The sequence below is a fragment of the Aquarana catesbeiana genome, linkage group LG08 (genome assembly GCF_042186555.1).
Source record: "Aquarana catesbeiana isolate 2022-GZ linkage group LG08, ASM4218655v1, whole genome shotgun sequence".
Lineage (NCBI taxonomy): Eukaryota > Metazoa > Chordata > Amphibia > Anura > Ranidae > Aquarana > Aquarana catesbeiana.
The window spans coordinates 292,781,978-292,805,574 of NC_133331.1; the positions used below are offsets into that span (position 1 = coordinate 292,781,978).

The 23,597-nt window shown below is 45.1% G+C and overlaps 1 protein-coding gene across 1 annotated transcript; it reads left to right on the forward strand.

Annotated features, from left to right (window-relative positions):
- Positions 1 to 887: 887 nt before the first annotated feature.
- On the forward strand, positions 888 to 21,301 carry LOC141106801 (uncharacterized). Its single transcript, XM_073597728.1, has 12 exons — positions 888 to 1,030; positions 1,147 to 1,244; positions 1,334 to 1,561; positions 1,685 to 1,826; positions 2,724 to 4,203; positions 16,656 to 16,791; positions 17,785 to 17,913; positions 18,031 to 18,286; positions 18,403 to 18,500; positions 18,590 to 18,817; positions 18,905 to 19,076; positions 19,691 to 21,301. Exons 1-12 carry the CDS (start codon positions 946 to 948, stop codon positions 20,605 to 20,607), a joined length of 3,969 nt encoding a protein of 1,322 aa, XP_073453829.1. The 5' UTR covers positions 888 to 945; the 3' UTR covers positions 20,608 to 21,301.
- Positions 21,302 to 23,597: the final 2,296 nt, after the last annotated feature.

Sequence of the window (23,597 nt, forward strand, 5' to 3'; positions counted from 1 at the left end):
CGGAAACCAACTGCCACTCTGTACAATGTCCTGGATACTAAAGTATACTTGGTAACAAAAAGAGAAAATCCCTCACCCTTGCTGTCCTCCTCGTACCCACACTGGGCTTCCATTGGAGGGAAGAGAACAGAATCCTCATCCACTCTAAAAAGTCCAAAATAAAAATGAGCCAATGGGGGCAGTAGTTCTTAAATGTACAACAACCCTCCTATTACCCACCCCCCATCTTATTGTTGTGTGACCAATACCATCCAAATAATTCTTACTTTCATTTCCCAAAGTTATCCATCTACAGGGAGTCCTGTATAGATCAAATGACGCCACCAATGAGGATGGAGGAGGACCGGAGTCACATGACTGAGAAGATACTAAACTTCACCCTGGAGATCATCTACCTGCTGACCGGAGAGGTGAGGAGGATTCTGGGAGGTCACATGACATCACTCTTATCTCTATTAATAAAACACAGACCTGACCGGAGAGGTGAGGAGGATTCTGGGAGGTCACATGACATCACTCTTATCTCTATTAATAAAACACAGACCTGACCGGAGAGGTGAGGAGGATTCTGGGAGGTCACATGACATCACTCTTATCTCTATTAATAAAACACAGACCTGACCAGAGAGGTGAGGAGGATTCTGGGATTCTAACATGATATTCCTATTGGTTCTCCAATACAGAGATTTCCTCTTGTGAAGTCAGGTGATCATATGACCATCACAGTGCCTCCATGTGACTCCCTAAAACCTGAGAGACACAACATGGAGAAGATTCTAGAAGTCACCAAGGAGATGATGGAGCTGCTGACAGGAGAGGTGAGGAGGATTCTGGGAATTCTGGGACATTATCCAGTAACAGACAAGGGATGTGTCTGGATGGTGACTGTATCATTGTGTGTGTCAGGTTCCTATAAGGTGTCAGGATGTCACTGTCTATTTCTCCATGGAGGAGTGGGAGTATTTAGAAGGACACAAGGATCTCTACAAGGACGTCATGATGGACAATCAGCCACCCCTCACATCACCGGGTAAGAGGAGACTTTATTGTAAAGGAGAGAGCAGTACGGAGGCTCCACCTAGATCCCCCATCATCTGATAAACACATAGAAACAATGTATTCAGTCAGTGTGTGTGTTTCCTACAGATGGATCCAGTAATGGGAACCCACCAGAGAGATGTCCCCGTCCTCTGTATTCCCGGGATTCCACACAGGAAGATCACACCATCCCTCACCATCATCAGGTAGATGAGGAACAATCACTGATAGTATCATTAGGATCTGTACATTATCTGCATTGTTACAATTGATGTAATTTTTATTATATATTCAGAGTGGAAACCTGAGAGATTCTAAAGTTGAGGTTAAAGAAGAGATAAAAGAGGAGGATGATGGGGATGGGGTGATGGAGGAGTCAGAGTTTCTAAAAGTCCACAAAGATCTGTACCAGAACACCATGGTGGAGTCATCCAGCTACAGAAACCCACCAGAGAGATGTCCCCGTCCTCTGTATTCACAATATTCCACACAGGAAGGTCACACCATCCCTCAATATTGCAAGGTTGGTGGGACGGAGATTATAAAACACAGACTTATGGGGACGATGTGTGGATTTCTTATATGATGTCACAATAATAAAGCTTATATATTACAGATGATATTCTCTCTCATTTTCTTGGTTTAGAGTGGAGATCCAATTGATATAGAATTTGAAGTTAAAGCAGAAGAAGAAGAGACGTATGTGAGGGATGATCAGCAGTCTATGGAGGAGGATGGAATAACGGGGACATTTATAGAGGAGGACACTCCTACAGAGATCAGTACAGGTGGGTCATTAACACTAAATACATTCCTCCACCCATACTGCTCACTGATTGGTCCAGTGTAGGGCGGGGACTGGATGATATCAGCCTGTAATCCCCTGGTCACTTTCCTGAGCTGTGTTCCCCATCCTGTATTCCTGTATTTCTCTCGGATAATCTTCCTTCTCTGTGTCTTAGACACAATTTATGTATCTAGACTGGATTTATGGAGATTCTGGGGTTCAGCTGGCTGCAAAATGTTGATTTTCACCATAGGCGTTGCTTGACCTAGGCACTTGGGGTATGTGTCTTGGGTCTTCTGTCCCATTACATTACATAGTCCTGACTTCTGCTCTCTCCCCTCTACCCTCTGCTATATATACACATAATATGTATTCTCTTTTGTTACACCCATTTCCTACCAGCTGGACATTTTATATCTGATGATTTGATTGGAGCACAGACTTTTACATGTTGATAATAATGTGATAACATCCTCCAACTTTGGACCCTTAAACAGAAAGGATCAGTCCAGTCTTAATCTTGGTTGTTCTCCCCTCATCCTCACTCTCTGATCTCTGGTGGGGCTCAGCCCCGCTTTTATTTATGACTAAATCATTTACTAAATAAGGAAGTGCAGGACTGGAGGACCTGAAGTGCAGGGGGTGGGGACACTCGTCCTATAATCCCCTCATCACTGTCACTCTTATAAAAGACAGTTCTCGTTGTTTCCTCACTCTCTGACTAAGGTCCATGAATAAAGAAATGAACTGGTAGGAGATCAGAGGACCCATTTACTAGTTACCTTGAGGGGGGAATTGTAAGATCCTCAGAGACAAAGCTGCCTGATGTGGGCGGAGTCCTGGTTTAGGGGAACCAATCTGCTCATGTCTAGTAATAATCTTTGTATTTCTATTTTAGTAGATGGACGGGAGATGAGGAAAACCTCAGAGGATTGTCTCACTATGTCTCCAGACTGTCAAGTAGAAGATGAGGACATCACACAGTATAGTCCAGGAGAAAACCCGACTACCTCAAATGTCCATCCGGCACCACACAGTGTAGATGGACCATCGTATTCCTCTTATCCTGAGGAACCTCAGACTGTGAGGGACGGTGCCGGACCATCGTATTCCTCTTATCCTGAGGAACCCCAGACTGTGCGGGACGGTGCCGGACCATCGTATTCCTCTTATCCTGAGGAACCTCAGACTGTGAGGGACGGTGCCGGACCATCGTATTCCTCTTATCCTGAGGAACCTCAGACTGTGAGGGACGGTGCCGGACCATCGTATTCCTCTTATCCTGAGGAACCTCAGACTGTGCGGGACGGTGCTGGACCATCTGTACATCAGACATCTCACACGGGGGGAAAGCCGTATACCTGTCCTGAGTGCGGGAAATGTTTTGTATATAAAAAAAACCTTGTTAGACATCAAAGGTCTCATATGGGTGAGCAGCCGTATCTCTGTTCTGAATGTGGGAAAAGGTGTTCAGATAAGACACATCTTTCCATTCATCAGAGATTTCACACGGGGGAGAAGCCGTATTCCTGTCCTGAGTGCGGGAAATGTTTTTCGATAAAGGCACATCTTTCCACCCATCAGAGGTCGCACACGGGGGAGAAGCCGTATTCCTGTCCTGAGTGCGGGAAATGTTTTTCAAGGCAGTTCTTACTTTACAGACATCAGAGATCTCACACGGGGGAGAAGCCATATTCCTGTCCTGAATGTGGGAATCGTTTTTCAGATAAGTTACTTCTTTACAGACATCAGAGATTGCATACGGGTGAGAAGCCGTATTCCTGTCCTGAGTGCGGCAAATGTTTTTCACAGAAGCCCGATCTTTACAAACATCAGAGATCACACACGGGTGAGAAGCTGTTTCCCTGTCCTGAGTGCGGGAAATGTTTTTCACAGAAGTCCAATCTTATTAAACATCAGAGATTGCACACGGGTAAGAAGCCGTATTCTTGCCCTGAGTGTGGGAGATGTTTTTCACAGAAGTCCTATCTTTCCAGACATCAGAGATCTCACACTGGGAAGAAGCCGTATTCCTGTCCTGATTGTGGGAATCGTTTTTCAGAGAAGTTACATCTTTACAGACATCAGAGATTGCATACGGGTGAGAAGCCATATTCCTGTCTTGAGTGCGGCAAATGTTTTTCACAGAAGCCCGATCTTTACAAACATCAGAGATCACACACGGGTGAGAAGCCGTTTCCCTGTCCTGAGTGCGGGAAATGTTTTTCACAGAAGTCCAATCTTATTAAACATCAGAGATTGCACACGGGTGAGAAGCCGTATTCTTGCCCTGAGTGTGGGAGATGTTTTTCACAGAAGTTCTATCTTTCCAGACATCAGAGATCTCACACGGGGGAGAAGCCCCTTTCCAGTCCTGAGTAAGGGAATTGTTCTTCACTGAATTCCTGTCTTCCTGTACATCAGGGGTTCCACACAACCCTCGAGGTGTATTAGTGCCTTGAGTGTGGGAAATGTCTTGTATATGAATGTTGCTGGACATATGGGGAAGAAGCACACCCTGATATACACCTCAGATATACTCCATGGCTGATCTTCATCATGTAAGAAACAGTTGATAAGGAGATCAGAGATCACCAAAGACATGGATGAAGTGTTGTACCGTGTTGGCCATTGATAGCAGGAGAAAAATAAAAATGGAGTCATTACCTCTCATTGGCTGAGTACATTTTGTGGTGTAAACTCTTGCAAGAGGTCTGTTTTCTCAAGTCGTCTTCCAGGACGAAACACGTTAACCCCGCCACTTAAAAGGCAGTCCTCTAGGCCTTTGAAAATAAAAATGGAGTCATTACTTCTCATTGGCTGAGTACATTTTGTGATGGAAGATTTCACAAACACTTACAGGTCTGTTTTAAAAAAAAAATTGTTTAACAAATGTGACACTCATTCACTGAGCCGTGATGAATGTTGGTCATGTTTTATTTCATATAATGATTTCCTATGATCATTGGCTCCATTTAGTGGTCATAATTTCACTATTTTTTCTGGTGGAGGTATTTGAGAAAAAAAAAATCCTCAATGTGGCCACTAGATGGAGCTGACGATCATAGGAAATCACTGTGGTAATTAAATTACAGACAGAATTTATCACGGCTCGGTAAATGGTTGTCCCATTCGTTCAACTAATGTTTTGTAAAATAGACCCCTTTGTTTACTATGTCGGGCATGGTCTCCTACAAATAACTGAGGTATCATTCTCATGTATATATGAGTCCAGGAGACATTGAAGGACATGACTTAACCACTTGTCTACCGGACACTTTCACCCCTTTCCTGCCCAGGCCAATTTTCACCGCTGTCACACTTTGAATGACAACTGTGCGGTCATGTAACACTGTACCCATACAACATTTTTATCACACAAATAGAGCTTTCTTTTGGTGGTATTTAATCACCTCGGGGGTTTTATTTTTTGATAAATAAAAAAAGACTGAAAATTTAAAAAAAAAAAAACGTTTTTCATATTTTGTTATAAAATTTTTCAAACAGGTAATTTTTCTCCTTCACTGATTGTCACTGATAGGCTGCACTGATGTGCAATGATAGGCGGCACTGATGGGCCTTGATAGTCTACACTGATGGGCACTGATAGACGGCACCGATGGGCACTGATAGAGGGCACTGATGGGCCTTGATAGTCTACACTGATGGGCACTGATAGACGACACTGATGGGCACTGATAGACGACACTGATGGGCCCTGATAGACGACACTGATGGGCACTTATAGAGGGCACTGATGGGCCCTGAGAGACGACACTGATGGGCACTGATAGGTGGGACCGATTGGCCCTGATAGGCGGCACTGATGGGCATTGATAGACAGCACTGATGGGCACTGATTGACCCTGATAGACGGCACTGATATTCAGCACTGATGGGCACTGATAGACGGCACCGATGAGCACTAATAGATGGCACTGATGGGCTTTGATAGGCGGCACTGATGGGCATTGATAGACGGCACTGATGGGCCCTGATAGATGGCACTGGTGGGCCCTGATAGGCGGCACTGATTGAGCCTGATAGACAGCACTGATAATTGGCACTGGGCACTGATAGGTGGCACTGATGGGCCCTTACAAGCGGCACTAATGGGCACTCATAGACGGCACTGATGGGCCATGATAGGCGGCACTGGTGGGCACTGATTGACCCTGATATATGGCACTGATATGCAGCACTGATGGACCCTGATAGACGGCACTGATAGGTGGCACTGGGCACTGATAGGCGGCACTAATGGGCACTCATAGACGGCACTGATGGGCCCTGATATATGGCACTGATGGGCACTCATAGAAGGCACTGATGGGCCCTGATAGATGGCACTGATGGGCCCTGATAGATGGCACTGATGGGCACTCATAGAAGGCACTGATGGGCCTTGATAGACGGCACTGATGGGCGTTGATAGGCTGCACTGGTGGGCACTGATCAGGAGGCACTGATGATTAGGCACTGCTATGTAGCACTAATGGGCCCTGATAGACGGCACTGATAGACGGCACTAATGGGCCCTGATAGGTGCCACTGATAGATGGTCCTGATGGGTGTTGATAGGCAGCACTGGTGGGCACTGATGATGAGGCACTGATAGATGGCACTGGTGGGCACTGATTAGCAGCCCTGGAGGGCACTTAGGGCACAGATTTCCCCCTAGAAGAAGCCGGTTAATGGCTTTCTTCTTTTCTTCACGCTGACAGCCAAGCCCAACCATTAAAAAACAACCCCACACCATAATCCCCCCTACACCAAATGATTTGCACAATCCACAAAGCAAGATCCATAAAGACATGGATGAGCGAGTTTGGGGTGGAGGAACTTGACTGGCCTGCACAGAGTCCTGACCTCAACCCGATAGAACACCTTTGGGATGAATTAGAGCGGAGACTGTGAGCCAGGCCTTCTCATCCAACATCAGTCCCTATCCTCAGAAATGCGCTTCTGGATGAATGGTCAAACATTTCCATAGATACGCTCCTAAACCTTGTGGACGGCCTTCCCAGAAGAGTGTAAGCTGTTATAGCTGCAAAGGGCGGAGCCAACTCAATATTGAACCCTACGGACTAAGACTGGGATGTCATTAAAGTTTGTGTGCGTGTAAAGGCAGGCGTCCCAATACTTTTGGTAATATAGTGTAATCTCAGATGCAGTCTCCAGGGCCCTGTTTCTAGCTTGCAAAGTAATTTTGCTCCACTGGAAAAGTGTTTCCCTTCCCACCCATAGAGAATGTGTAACTCATATGGGCACCACTCTTGGCTATGAACGGGTTATCTACCAACATAGATGAGGCCCATTCAAATTTGAAAAAGTATGGGGTGGATAGTTAGATATTCCTGCAGTGGCCCCCCCGTGGAACTGGTCATGGATGGATTTCTGGGGTAATGTGTTGCTGGTCTCTGCATGTCATTTGTTGTGTCATCCAAGTCAATTAAATTTTGTATGCTAATTTTTGCTGTTGGTTTCTTAGGGGGAGAAGTGAAACGTAAAATGGTAGATCTCGACTTTATTCATTTTGGACTGGAATGGAATATCAGCAGAGTGTACTTTTATAATCGTATGCAATGGAGGTATTTGGATATCTGTTTAGCTCTGGAACCTGTATGTTTGTACGTGTCAGAAACCATGAACCAGACCGAGACAGAAGTACAGTAAAATCACACTAGTTTATTAATAAAAATAAAAAGGTAAATAGAGTAAGCATAGTCAAAGCATAGCCAGAGTCCAGTAACCGGATCGGGTAATCAGCCAAGCCAGAGTTCGGTAATCAGATCGGGTAATCCGCCAGGCCAGAAGTCAGGGATCCAAGTAGAGGAACAGCAAGCAGGATAAGGAGCCAGAAGGGATGTCAGCTAAGCCAGTCTTTAAACAGGAACACAGGAGATGGTTTCTTGTGATGTGACCAAGGTGAAGGCAGGAATGAAGTGAGCTGGAGATCTTTAAGTAGGCGGGACTGACAAGCAGATCCACAACAGCTGGTTAACTGTGGAGAGAGATGAGAGCTGGCAATTAGTTGAAAGCTGAGCGGCCAGCTCAGAGAAGGAGGGGCTGAGCCAGCCCTGACAGTACCCCCCTCCTCAACGACCCCTCCCCCTCTGAGGACCACTGGGCTTGAGGGGAAACCTTCTATGGAAATCACGGAGGAGGGCAGGAGCATGTACGTCCGAGGATGAGACCCAGGAGCGTTCCTCCGGACCGTACCCCTTCCAATGCACCAGGTACTGTATGTGCCCACGGAACCTACGGGAGTCAACAGTGGATTGTACCTCATACTCCTCATGGTTCTCAACCTGTATAGGGTGAGGACGTGGCACCGAGGTGGTAAAGCGGTTGCAGACCAACGGTTTCAATAAGGAGACATGAAACACATTTGAGATGCGCATACTAGGAGGATGGTCCAACGCATAAGCCACTGGGTTAATTCTGTGAAGGATACGGAAAGGCCCGATAAACCGAGGTACGAACTTCAGTGAGGGAACACGAAGTCGGTTGCGAGATGACAGCCAGACCCTGTCCCCAACCTGGTAGGAAGGCGCAGGCAGCATGGAGTCTGTACCTATCATTAGCATGACGCAAAGCCTCCTGGACTTGCGCCCAAGTGGAACGAAGACCACGGAGATGCTCCTCTAGCGCAGGAATACTCTGTGGAACAAACGAGTCAGGCAACATGGAAGGTTGGAAACCATAATTCGCCATAAACGGAGACAACTGGGAAGCAGAATTCAAGGCACAGCAAACTCTGCCCATGGTAATAGGTCTGACCAATTGTTGTGATGGTCAGAAATATAGCAACGTAGGAATTGCTCCAAGGACTGATTGGCTCGTTCTGCTGCCCCATTAGACTGCGGGTGATACGCAGAGGAGAAAGCAAGCTGAATTCCCAGCTGTGCACAAAAGCTCACCAGAACCGGGACACAAACTGACTACCCCTATCCGAGACAATCACCTTGGGTAGCCCATGTAAGCGAAAGATCTCCCGAGCAAAAATGGAAGCCAGTTCCTTAGAAGTGGGCAACTTCTTAAGTGGAATACAATAACACATCTTTGAGAACCGGTCAACCACCATAAGGATAACTGTGTTGCCTTGGGAGTTGGGCAACTCCACAATGAAATCCATAGACAGGTGGGTCCAGGGCCTCTCTCCATTGGGTATGGGTTGTAGGAGGCCCACTAGAAGGTGTCGTGGAGTCTTATGCCCCGTACACACGGTCGGACTTTGTTCGGACATTCCGACAACAAAATCCTAGGATTTTTTCCGACGGATGTTGGCTCAAACTTGTCTTGCATACACACGGTCACACAAAGTTGTCGGAAAATCCGATCGTTCTAAACGCGGTGACGTAAAACACGTACGTCGGGACTATAAACGGGGCAGTGGCCAATAGCTTTCATCTCTTTATTTATTCTGAGCATGCGTGGCACTTTGTCCGTCGGATTTGTGTACACACGATCAGGATTTCCGACAACGGATTTTGTTGTCGGAAAATTTTATCTCCTGCTCTCCAACTTTGTGTGTCGGAAAATCCGATGGAAAATGTCCGATGGAGCCCACACACGGTCGGAATTTCCGACAACATGCTCCGATCGGACATTTTCCATCACAAAATCCGACCGTGTGTACGGGGCATTACTCTGAGCACACACGGAACAGGCAGCTATGAAGGCAGTTACATTAGCACGTAGACTAGGCCACCAGAATTGTTGGGAAATGGCCCAAACGAGTTGATTCTTACCAGGGTGGCCAGCTGCCATGGGAGAATGGTAAGTCTGGAGCACGGCAGTACGGAGACACTCTGGGACAAAGCAGCGGTCACAAGGTTTCTCAGGAGGAGCATCGACCTGAGCAGCAAGAATTTTGTCACCCAAAGGAGAAGTAAGACTGGTGGAGGAATCATAGGAACCGGAACCGACTCCAACTCGGAAGTGGAGTAAAATTGTTGTGATAAGGTGTCAGCCCTTACATTCTTAGTACTGGGTAAGAATGAGACAATGTAAATGAAATTTTACAAAAAAAGAGCCCATCGCGCCCTTCTGGGAGAGAGGCGTTTAGCCTCAGACAAGAATGTGAGATTCTTATGGTCAGTAAGAATGAGAACCGCACAGTGGTACCTTCGAGGAGATATCTCCATTCTTTCAGGGCTAAAATGATTGCCAACAGCTCTCTGTCACCAATCTCGTAATTGCACTTGGCAGGTGACAATTTCTTGGAAAAGTAGCCACAAGGATGCATAGCAGTGAGCAAACAAGAAAATCCGGACAGCCGCACACCAGGAGAATATAATCCAAAAGATTTCCTTTATTGTAAAACCAGGAACATATTGTATACAGGACACCATAGACAGAGCGTACAGGCAGTCAGCTGCATTAGTGCGGAGAAAACATTTGTATTGCATCTGCATTCCGAAGGATGCAAAGCACTCTGAGGTAGGACGTTGAGACAGAAGGGCGCCAACACCAGTCTCAGAAGCATCAACCTCAAGGATAAAAGGTAACGTAGGATCAGGATGTGCCAACACAGGAGCAGAAAGAAAGGCAGCCTTGAGACTTTCAAAGGCCTCAGAAGACCAAATCTGTGGGTTACCGTTCTTTCTGGTCATATCGGTCAGGGGCTTGACCAGAGACGAGAAGTTACGAATAAACTTCCGATAATAATTGGCAAAACCCAGGAAACGCTGCAGAGGATGTAACCCCATGGGTCGAGGCCACTGTAGGACTGCCGAAAGTTTCTCTGGGTCCATCGAAAAACCAGCAGTGGAAATGACATAGCCCAGAAATGTAACCTGTTCCAGATGGAACTCACACTTCTTCAGTTTACAATAGAGATTGTTCTCTCTTAATTTCTGAAGCACACGACAGACATCTGTGTGGTGGCTCTCCAGGGACTTGGAAAATAAGAGGATATCATTGAGATAAACCACCACACATAACTGCAACAAAACTCAGGGAACATTGTTAATAAACTCCTGGAAAACTGTCGGGGGCGTTACAAAGGCCAAAAGGCCTTACGAGATACTCATAATGGCCTGTTCTGGTATTAAACGCAGTTTTCAACTCGTCGCCCTCCTTAATCCTCACGAGATTATAAGCCCCTCTCAGATCAAGCTTAGTGAAAACTGTTGCTCCCTTGAGGCGGTCGAATAACTCTGTAATCAACAGGATCGGGTAGGCATTCTTAATCGTGAAACGATTGAGACCCCTATAATCAATACAAGGTCTCAGTTCACCGCTCCTCTTCTTCACAAAGAAGAAACCAGCACCAGCAGGAGATGAGGATTTGCGGATGAAACCCCGAGAAAGTGCGTCAGCAACATACTCTTCCATGGCTTTATCCTCCAAGACCGACAAAGGGTAAACCCGGCCACGAGGGGGAGTGGCACCAGGTTGAAGGTCAACTGCGCAATCATACGGCCGGTGTGGAGGCAAACTACCGACTTGACCTTTGTCAAAGACATCGCTAAAATCATGGTACTCCCCTGGCAGGGAGGAGAGTGAAGAGGTACACAGGACCTTGGCTACCTTCCGGAAGCATGTTTCACTGCATTGTGGTGACCAGGAGAGAACCTCAGCACGGAGCCAATCAAAAGAGGGGTTGTACTTCTGTAACCAAGGATAACCATAACCAGAGGAAACTTAGGAGAGGAAATCACTTGGAATTGGATTATCTCATGATGAAGAGCCCCTACGGCCATGGACAACGGAACCATCTCATGAGTCACATGGGCAGGCTGTAGAGGTCTCCCATCAAGAGCCTCAATGGCAAGTGGAGTGTCACGCAGCTGCAGTGGAATCGAGTGCTTTGATACAAAGGCATCATCAATGAACAGGCCTGCAGCCCCAGGGTCGATTAGAGCCTGTATCTCGATAGAGGACTTAGCCCAAGAAAGGGTGACCGAAACCAGGGGCTTATCCTTCCTATGACACAACACCACCTAAGGTCTGTCCATGACAGGATCTCAAGGTTCCGGTGTTCCCAGGACGGGTAGGACAAGACTTCAAAAAGTGACCTGCCTGGCCACAATAAAGGCACAATCTCTCCCTCCTCCTAAAGGCTCTCTCATCCGCAGAGAGACGCATGAAGCCCAAGTGCATGAGTTCATCTTCACTGACCGACTCTGTACCAAGAGGCATGGGAGGTGAGGGAGGCACGGGTGGGACTGCAAAGCTCGGAGGCAAACGTATAGGAGGCTTCTGCAAGCGCTCCTTAAAAGAAAGTCTTTCTCTGAGTCTGGAGTCAATGAGCATGGCAAACGAGATCAAGCTCTCCAGCTCAGTGGGTATATCTCGGGCTGCTATCTCATCCTTGATGGAATCCAAGAGACCATGAGAAAAATCAGCCATGAGGGCCTCATTGTTCCAAGCAACCTCTGCTGCCAGAGTATGGAACTCAATGGCGTAATCGGCAACAGTTCTCGTACTCTGTTTTATGGACATGAGGCATTTGGCAGCAGAAGCGGAGCGCGCGCGAACGTCAAATACCCTTTTAAAGGAGGCCACAAACTCAGAGTAACTCAAGATAACAGGTTTTTGCGTCTCCCATAGAGGGTTAGCCCAGGCCAAGGCTCTCTCAGAAAGCAAAGATATCATGAACCCTACTTTGCTTCTGTTCGTGGGAAACGCCTGGGGCAGCATCTCAAAGTATACCTCAACTTGGTTGAGAAACCCTCTGCATTGAACTGGATCGCTCCCAAATCGCTGGGGAAGCGGGGCGGAACCAGACATACCTCTTATAGAGGTAATACTCAAGGCGGGTGCCTGCACAGAGACTGGCGCTGCATCAGGGACGGCCTGCAAATCAGGTTGTACCGGAGCAGCCACAGTGGGGGATTTCAGGTGAGCCATGCGACCCAGGAGTGTTTGTAACGCTATGGCAAACTGATCCATGCAGTGATCTTGCTCATCCTATCTGGAAAAAATATTACCAACAAGTGGATTGACTGTATCTTCTGAATTCATGGCCTTCGCCTACTGTCATAAACCATGAATCAGACCGAAACAGAAGTACAGTAAAATCACACTTGTTTATTAATAAAAATAAAAAGGTAAATAGAGTAAGCGTAGTTGCCAGAGTCCAGTAACCGGATCGGCTAGTCATCCAAGCCAGAGTCCAGTAACCGGATCGGCTAGTCATCCAAGCCAGAGTTCAGTAACCAGATCGGGTAATCAGCCAAGCCAGAATTCAGTAACCAGATCGTGTAATCAGCCAGGCCAGAAGTCAGGGATCCAAGTAGAGGAACAGCAAGCAGGATAAGGAGCCAGAAGGGATGTCAGCAAAGCCAGTCTTTAAGCAGAAACGCAGGAGATGGTTTCTTGTGATGTGACCAAGGCAAAGGCAGGAATGAAGTGAGCTGGAGATCTTTAAGTAGGCGGGACTGACGAGCAGATCCACAACAGCTGGTTAACTGTGGAGAGAGCTGAGCGCTGGCAATTAGCCGACAGCTCAGAGAAGGAAGGGCTGAGCCAGCCCTGACAGTACGAACCTAATAACGTTTTTCTGACCAAAAAAAGTATTAAACCTACCATTCATTTAAACAGAAAATACCAAATTTAGCCACTAGATGGCACTAAGTATCATAAGGATGTCGTGCCACCTAGTGGCCCAAAATGGTATTTTCCATCTTAAATCAATAGAAAACATCCGACCGGCAAATAGCCTAATAACATTCATTCTTGGCCCCTGTTTGAACAGAAGGAATGGACATGCTCTTTCCCTGGGGGAGTTGCTATGAATTGTTTTTATTTTTTTATGAATAGACCACTAAATGTCAGGAGACGTTTATATAAAGATAGGAAGTATATAGCAGCTCAATAAATAAACCTCCCAGCAATGTTATTACCAGGCTACAGCTAGGGGGAGCTCTAATGTTTAGAGTGTGATCACAGGAGAGTGAGTCCATCTAGCTCACATTATCCCTTTCACTGCCAGAGTTGTTTTTGAATTATTTTTGCACACGTGTTAACATTTTGAACCTGAAGATTAGTTAGAACCCCCAAACATATATTTTCTGCCAGCAGAGGCCCTGGAGAACAAAATGGGGGTAGTTCCCATTTTTAAGGTCAGATGATATTAGCTCAACTGATTATCAACGGTAAATATCACCAAGAAATGCACAAAAGTTATTTGTAGGGCACACAAACACAATATATTACTTCATTTTTGGGATAAAATATAAAACACGAGGTTGTGCCGAGTAAATAGATACCAAACATGTTAAGCCTTAATATTGCGTGTGCTGATGCAATGAAGACGAGCTTCGGTTCCAAAAATCACCCATAGGTGGCACTTCAAAATCCTTTACAGGACATCATTTTAGCGATAACCATAAATCCATACACCGTGGGTTATAGAAACAAACCTTTAGGTGATTGGACGCAAGCTTTGGACAACACGTTGCAGGAACCATGAATCAGACGGAGACAGAAAATGCAGTAAAATCACACCTTTTAATATAATGGTAAAAAACGGTACAAATAGTAAACTTAGTCAAAACATAGCCAGGGTTCGGTATCCAAAGTGGGTAGTCAGAACCAGCCAGGAAATCAGGAAGCCAGAGATCAGCGTAGTCAGAGGCAGCAGACAGGATCAGGAACCAGAAGGGACGTCAGCCAGTCTTCAACAGGAACACAGCAGAGAGTCTCCAGATATGCTTGACCAAGGCGAAGGCACGGAAGGAATGAACCAGGCAGTTTAAATAGCCAGAAGGGGCTGGCTGTAGGCTGGACTGACAAGCAGGAAATGATCATCAGGTGAGCCACTGTGGAATGATGAGTGCTGGCAACTAAGCGACAGCTGAGCACTGAGAAGGAAGGGCTGAGAGCCCAGCCCTGACACGTCCCCCTGGGGCATCTCCCCTAATAAAACAACAAAAAGAGGCTGTACCTGCCTAGGGCATTACTATAATAAGCGGTTTATTTATGAATAAAAGCTAATAATATAATTACAAACAAATTGAGTCAACGGGCATTTAGAAAAACCAAGAAACAACCATTTCCAGATCACCAATGCATGTCTTATGATGCGAGGAAGACCTTTTACATTCAATATGATTTACGTGTTTCAACCCCTCTTCTTCAGAGCCAAGACCAACAACGTCTGAAGCCTAGTTTATATAATATACAACTACAGTGTATAGGAAACATAAGCCCCTTCTAGTTTCGTGGCTCTGCATAGGCATTCCAACTGTAATACCCTCTACCTTAGCTAGGTAGGTGTTAGAGTAGTGGGTTTGTTCTGTACTGTCAGCGCAGGTAAATTTAGGAAGGCCTATGTTGTGAGCTAGGCCTGTTTGTTTTGATCTGTGGGCAGGGGAGTGTTTTAGGGTAGCAGCAGGTGACTAACATGTGCTTCAGCTCTTGGGCGCCTCCTCTGGTTTTCAGAAGGTTCTGAAAAAGAGGCAGGGCAGAGAGCTGGAGTGACATGGGGTGTATGTGGGAGCCCTGACCAATCCCCAACTAGGATTGGCAGGGGGCAGGCCCCCTATATATACCCCTAGGTCAGCCTTCTGTGGGAGGATTTGTCGGGTGGAAGAACTGAATTATGCAATGTTAATCTGTTGTGGTCTGAGGGAACCCCCTTTCTGGGGGGGGGGGGGGGTGAACGCAGGCCTGGAGCTCGGGAGCTGGGAGGGAGCCCATCTCTACACGGTCATTGAGAGGTGTCCTGGAACAGGAGCAGGAAGAGGACAGTTGGGAGGGAGCACTGCCAAGAAAGTCATTCAGGAAGGATCCGTTCCGGGGTCAGTGAGTGTGAAGCTCTGGGAGAGACATGCCAGGATTTGGATATGGAGCCAGAGGGAGAGACTGTGGTGTTGTTTTGGAATCAAGTCGTTGCAGCCACTTGCTTCACTTCACTGTCCAAATTTAGGTTCCTGTCTCCATTAGTACATGGCTAGGCCTCACTCTGAATAAGTCCTAACATTTTCCTAATAGCCCATTACAGGCAGGGGTCTGCAGACCCCTTTGAGGTAGCAACCATTTTAGTAGAGAAGGATAAATGTGCTAACTGACACTTGGTGGACTACTGATCCCAACACGTCCGATGCAAACCCTGCCAGCCCTCGTGGCTGCAACGACTTGACTCCAAAACGCACACTCACTAAAATAAACAGACAACTAAGCACACACAACCTATCCTGATGGTACACTTAGTCGAATGACATCTCCCCAAGCTATCCTAAGCTATATAAGGTAAGGGGGAGGGGTAGTGGTGACATCATTGACTAAATATGGCCATGTTTGGTCAACGTCATTCCCAAAAATTAGCCAGTGGCCATATTTAGGCAGTGATATTACTGGTATCTCCACCTCTTTGCATAAATGGGGTGGAGATTCCCTGTGAGGTCAGTGGTATCTAAGGACACCGTGGGTGCTTCCTTGGGAACCAGTGATGGCGGCATGCTGTCGTACATAGAAGCATTGGAAATACCCCTTCTATATATGATTTTCTGCTCTCATTGAACAGTAGTTAAAACAGGGTAATGTTCTGGCACTCATTAAAACAGCCATAGTTTGGTCCGAAACTAGGTTCAGACCGAGCCATCAGCTCATCACTAGATGCAAATTGCTACTGAGAAACAGAAATCGTTCATTACTCAAAACTCTAGATACCTTTGGAGGAACCCTGGCTGAGAAAGGCTGGACTAGGCAGTAATATATTCTTATCCACCTTGTTGGGAGTGGAGATGACCCCATCTATAAGGATATACAGTACATACACACACAGTACAAGGCCGTGTTCACACTACGAGATGTTTCTCTGGGCTGCAGTTCTTCTGACTTCCACAAGGTGGTGATCTCATTTCTACCCGGACAGAAAGTCTCCATCGAAGACAGGAAGTGATGTCAGGTATGGACAGGAAGTGATGTCAGGTATAAATAAGAAGTTCCAGGTCAGAGGTGAGCCGGGAGGAAATAGAGAGGAGACATTGCTGAAATTGGCAGTAGAGGAGGTAATAAGATCTTATTTTCTATTTACACCCAGTAACCCCCCCGTCATGTTCCGTCCTCTTCCTCCATAGTCACTGTGATGTCTTTTATCTCCAACAGATGATAATACACACATATATAGTGTGGAAACCTAGATTAACCCCTTCAGGGTCAGAACATTCCCCCACTTATGAGGCCGGAATATTTCCTTCTTTTTGTAGATAAATTCTAGTAATATGTTCCTCTAAACAAACAGCACTGACAATAAATAGACAAGACAATGACCATCCTGACCATACATGGCCTACAAAGGGCAATTATTACACTACACAGGCAGCCAAAGGGCAATCATTACAATATGCAGCCAACACAATGATGGAGTGTAGGGGTCAGGAGTATGGAGCATAGAGCCCCTCACATTGTTGGTCAGGATGAAGAAAACATTCCCCAGCCTGCCATGAAGAATATGTTCCATCACTGGGGTCAGAGGGAGGAAAATACTGAGGGTTCTGAGGGAAGTAGAGGGGTCTGTGAGGAGTAATGGAAAGCTGATGGACTTTATGGACCCCTTAGTAGGTAGTGGGGAGCCTTGCAGTCAGAGTTCTGCCAATCATCCTGATTAGCTGGCAAAACAAATGAGGATGTTCCCCTTCCCGGAAATCATGATGACCCTACATTTGGCCTCACAGCACTGCCTCAGAGCAAAACACAGAGCCAGAAGAAGGATCTTCTGAATGTCTTTTTTATAATTCCTTATCTGCAGATGGAAAACTAATCAAAACCAGTTCAGAAATAAAGTAAACCCAACAAAGAAAAGACAATTTATGATCCAGCAGGTCAAGAGAGTCCCGGGACCTCGAAAATGTAATAGCATTAAACAGTCCAATTGAAATGTGTTCTCATGGGGGCAGTAGTCCTTAAATGTACAACAACCCTCCTATTATCCCCCTCACATTCACATCCTATTATTGTGTGACCAATACCATTCAAATAATTCTTACTTTAATTTACCAAAGTTATCCTTCTACAAGGAGACTTGTATAGATCAAGCGACGGCACAAATGAAGATGGAGGAGGACCAGAGTCACATGACTGAGAAGATACTAAACTTCACCCTGGAGATCATCTATCTGCTGACCGGAGAGGTGAGGAGGATTCTCGGAGGTCACATGACATATCTCTATTAAAACGCAGACCTGACCGGACAGGTGAGGAGGATTCTGGAAATGTTGCATGACGTTACTGTTGGTGTTTCAATACAGAGTTTGCCTCCTGTGAAGTTTGGTGATCATATGACCATCACCGTGCCTCCACCTCACTCACTGACTCCTGAGAGACACAACATTCAGAAGATTCTAGAAGTCACCAAGAAGATTGTTGAGCTGCTGACGGAAGAAGTGAATTTGCCTGGGAATTATGGAACCCTATCTACTAAGGAGGAGTGGGAGTATTTAGAAGGACACAAGGCTTCCTACAAGGACGTCATGATGGACAATCAGCCGCCCCTCACATCACCGGGTAAGAGGAGACTTTATTGTAAAGGAGAGAGCAGTACGGAGGGTCCACCTAGATCCCCCATCATCTGATAAACACATAGAAACAATGTATTCAGTCAGTGTGTGTGTTTCCTACAGATGGATCCAGTAATGGGAACCCACCAGAGAGATGTCCCCGTCCTCTGTATTCCCGGGATTCCACACAGGAAAGTCACACCTTCCCCCACCATCATCAGGTAGATGAGGAACAATCACTGATAGTATCGTTAGGATCTGTACATTATCTGCATTGTTACCATTGATGTCATTTTTATTATATATTCAGAGTGGAAACCTGAGAGATTCTAAAGTTAAGGTTAAAGAAGAGATAAAAGAGGAGGATGATGAGGATGGGGTGATGGAGGAATCCGTGAATCTAATAGGACACAAAGATCTGTACCAGGACACCATGGTGGAGTCATCCAGCTACAGGAGCCCACCTGAGAGATGTCCCCGTCCTCTGTATTCCCGGAATTCCACACAGGAAGATCACATCATCCCTCTCTGTTACAAGGTTGGTAGGCATCTAGAACATGGACTTACAGAGACAATGTGTGGCTTATATTTTACAGACGATTTTCTCTTTGTTTTCTTGGTTTAGGGTGAAGATCTGATAGATATAAAAGTTGAGGTTAAAGCAGAAGAAGAAGAGACGTATGTGAGGGATGATCAGCACTCTATGGAGGAGGATGGAATAACGGGGACATTTATAGAGGAGGATGGAATAACGGGGACATTTATAGAGGAGGACACTCCTACAGAGATCAGCACAGGTGGGTCATTAACACTAAATACATTCCTCCACCTATACTGCTCACTGATTAGTCCAGAGTAGGGCGGGGACTGGGTGATATCAGCCTGTAATCTCCTGGTCACTTTCCTGAGCTGTGTTCCCCATCCTGTATTCCTATATGTCTCTCGGATAATCTTCCTTCTCTGTGCTGCAGACACAATTTATGTATCTAGACTGGATTTATGGAGATTCTGGGGTTCAGCTGGCAGCAAAATAATGATTTTCACCATAGACATTGCTTAACCTAGGTAGCTAGGGCATGTGTCTTGAGTCTTCGGGATCAGTCCATTCTTCATCTTGGTTGTTCTCCCCCAATCCTCACTCTCTGACCAGAGGGGGTGGGGACACTCGTCCTATAATCTCCTCATCACTGTCACTCCTATAAAAGACAGTTCTCGTTGTTTCCTCACTCTCTGACTAAGGTCCATGAATAAAGAAATGAACTGGTAGGAGATCAGAGGACCCATTTACTAGTTACCTTGAGGGGGGAATTGTAAGATCCTCAGAGACAAAGCTGCCTGATGTGGGCGGAGTCCTGGTTTAGGGGAACCAATCTGCTCATGTCTAGTAATAATCTTTGTATTTCTATTTTAGTAGATGGACGGGAGATGAGGAAAACCTCAGAGGATTGTCTCACTTTGTCTCCAGACTGTAAAGTAGAAGATGAGGACATCACACAGTATAGTCCAGGAGAAAACCCGACTACCTCAAATGTCCATCCGGCACCACACAGTGTAGATGGACCATCGTATTCCTCTTATCCTGAGGAACCTCAGACTGTGAGGGACCGTGCCGTCCTTCCAACAGATAAGAGGTTTCCCTGTACTGAGTGCGGGAAGTGTTTCCATTTTAAATCCTGTCTTCATGTACATATGAGATCTCACACAGGGGATAAGCCATTTTCCTGCCCTGACTGCGGAAAAGTTCATTTAACGAAATCCCAGCTTTCCATACATCAGAGATATCACACAGGTGATAAGCCGTTTTCCTGTTCTGAGTGCGGGAAAAGTTTTTCATTCAAGTCACATCTTAATACACACCACAGATTGCACACAGGTGAGAAGCCGTATTCCTGTCCTGTGTGTGGGAAATGTTTTTCAGACAAGTCCTCTCATAGAAGACATCAAAGATTGCACACGGGGGAGAAGCCGTATTCCTGTCCTGAGTGCGGGAAATGTTTTTCATTCAAGTCCCATCTTAATACACACCACAGATTGCACACAGGTGAGAAGCCGTATTCCTGTCCTGAGTGCGGGAAATGTTTTTCAGACAAGTCCTCTCATAGAAGACATCAAAAATTGCACACGGGGGAGAAGCCGTATTCCTGCCCTGAGTGCGGGAAATGTTTTCCATTCAAGTCACATCTTAATACACATCAGAGATCGCACACAGGGGAGAAGCCTTATCCCTGTCCTGAGTGCGGGAAATGTTTTTCAGATAAGTCCTCTCATAAAAGACATATGAGATCTCACATGAGGGAGAAGCCGTATGAGGGAATTGTTCCTCACTGAAGTCCTGTCTTCCTGTACATCAGGGGGTCCCACACAACCCCTCGAGGTGTATTAGTGAGTGCGGGAAATGTCTTGTAAATGAATGTTGCTGGACATGTGGGGAAGAAGCACACCCTGATATACACCTCAGATATACTCCATGGCTGATCTTCATCATGTAAGAAACAGTTGATAAGGAGATCAGAGATCACCAAAGACATGGATGAAGTGTTGTACCGTGTTGGCCATTGATAGCAGGAGAAAAATAAAAATGGAGTCATTACCTCTCATTGGCTGAGTACATTTTGTGGTGGAAGATTTCACAAACACTTACAGGTCTGTTTAACCGCTTAATGTCTTGAAGGTTTTACCCCCCTTCATGACCAGTAAGGATGGGTGAATGGTTCTTCCCGAGCATGAGTTTGGGCTGAACATTGGCTGTTCAGAAGTTCTCCGAACAACTGAATTCTATGGTTGTTTGACAGTTTGTTCGGCCCGCCGAATGACCACAATGCACTGCGCGGCCGCACAGTGCATTGAAAGCCATGATTGGCTGAAGCAATGAAAGCTTTGCCCAATCAGGGCACAGAGCACTGTCAGAGCCATGAATGGACGCTGTCATGATGACTATCCAATCATGGCTCATTGCTCCTCATCCCACCCCACACTATAAAAATATTCTTTCTATAGCGGCCATCAGTGTTAATTTTAGTCTTGGGACTAAAACTGCATTTTAGTTTTAGTCTCATTTTAGTCTTTTGCAATTGTTTTTGTTTTAGTCGACTAAATCTCCAGTGCATTTCAGTAATTGCAATTTAGTTCTAGTCATAGTCTTTTGACTAAAATGGCTTTTAGTTTTAGTCGTATTTTAGTCATCTCAATTGTTTTAGTTTTAGTCGTATTTTAGTCGACTAAAATAGTATTCATTTAGTCGACTAAAATGTTTTAGTCATTTTAGTCGACTAAAATGTTTTAGTCATTTTAGGCGACTAAATTAGCACTGGCGGCCATTTGTAGTGTGATAGTGGTGCGGAGAGGGATAGAACAGGGCTCTGTTCAGTGCTACTAGACAGTTAGTGTGCTATTCTGATTCTATTGTCGGTAGAATATCAGTTCAGTGTGAGTGTAGTGCGACCATTCATCTTTACATTAGTGTGAATGTAGTGATAGTTCAGTCAGTGTGAGTGTAGTGACCGTTTAACACAGTTTTTTTTCTGTGCATTACTGCAAGTTTAACACCATATATTTAATTGCGTTACTGCAAGTTTAACGCCATATAGTTCTGTGCGTTACTGAAAGTTTAACGCCATATAGGTCTGTGCGTTACTGCAAGTTTAACGCTGTATATTTCATTGCCTTACTGCAATTTTACCACTGTTAATTTCATTGCGTTACTGCAAGTTTAACGCCATATACTTCTGTGTGTTACAGCAAGTTTAACGCTGTATATTTCATTGCGTTACTGCAAGTTTACCGCTGTATATTTCATTGCGTTACTGCAAGTTTAACGCCATATAGTTCTGTGCGTTACTGAAAGTTTAACGCCATATAGTTCTGTTTATTACTGAAAGTTTAACGCCGTATAGTTCTGTGCATTACTGCAAGTTTAACGCCATATAGTTCTGTGCGTTACTGCAAGTTTAATGCCATATAGTTCTGTGCGTTACTGCAAGTTTACCGCTGTATATTTCATTACCTTACTGCAATTTTACCACTGTATATTTCATTGCGTTACTGCAATTTTTAACGCCATATAGTTCTGTGCTTTACTGCAAGTTTAACGCCATATAGTTCTGTGCGGTACTGCAAGTTTAACGCCATATAGTTCTGTGCCTTACTGCAAGTTTAACGCCATATAGTTCTGTGCGTTACTGCAAGTTTAACGCTGTATATTTCATTGCCTTACTGCAATTTTACCACTGTATATTTCATTGCGTTACTGCAAGTTTAACGCCATATAGTTCTGTGCTTTACTGCAAGTTTAACGCCGTTTATAATTCTGTGCATTACTGAAAGTTTAACGCCGTATAGTTCTGTGCATTACTGAAAGTTTAACGCCGTATAGTTCTGTGCATTACTGCAAGTTTAACGCCATATAGTTCTGTGCCTTACTGCAAGTTTAACGCCATATAGTTCTGTGCATTACTGCAAGTTTAACGCTGTATATTTCATTGCCTTACTGCAATTTTACCACTGTATATTTCATTGCGTTACTGCAAGTTTAACGCCATATAGTTCTGTGCTTTACTGCAAGTTTAACGCCATATAGTTCTGTGCGTTACTGCAAGTTTAAGGCCGTATAACGCTGTATAGTTCTGTGCATTACTGCAAGTTTAACACCATATAGTTCTGTGCATTACTACAATTTTAAGGCCATATGGTTCTGTGCGTTACTGCAAGTTTACCGCTGCATATTTCATTGCTTTACTGCAAGTTTAGCGCCATATAGTTCTGTGCATTACTGCAAGTTTAACGCCATATATTTTATTGCGTTACTGCAATATTATAGTATATCCGTGGAGTGTGTCTGTGTCGGGAATACTCAAATTAAAGTGCACCAAACACCACTTTCCATTGCTTTACCACTTAAGCCCCGGATCATTTGGCTGAACAAAGACCGGAGCACTTTTTGCGATTCGGCACTGCGTCACTTTAACTGACAATTGCGCGGTCGTGCGACGTGGCTCCCAAACAAAATTGACATCCTTTTTTTCCCACAAATAGAGCTTTCTTTTGGTGGTATTTGATCACATCTGCGGTTTTTATTTTTTGCGCTATAAACAAAAAAATAGCGGCAATTTTGAAAAAAAAATTTTTAATTTTTGCTTTAATAAATATCCCCAAAAAATATATAAAAACATTTTTTTTCCTCAGTTTAGACGGATACGTATTCTTCTAAATATTTCTGGTAAAAAAATCACAATAAGAGTTTATTGATTGGTTTGCACAAAAGTTATAGCGTTCACAAAATAGGGGATAGTTTTATGGCATTTTTATTAATACTTTTTTTT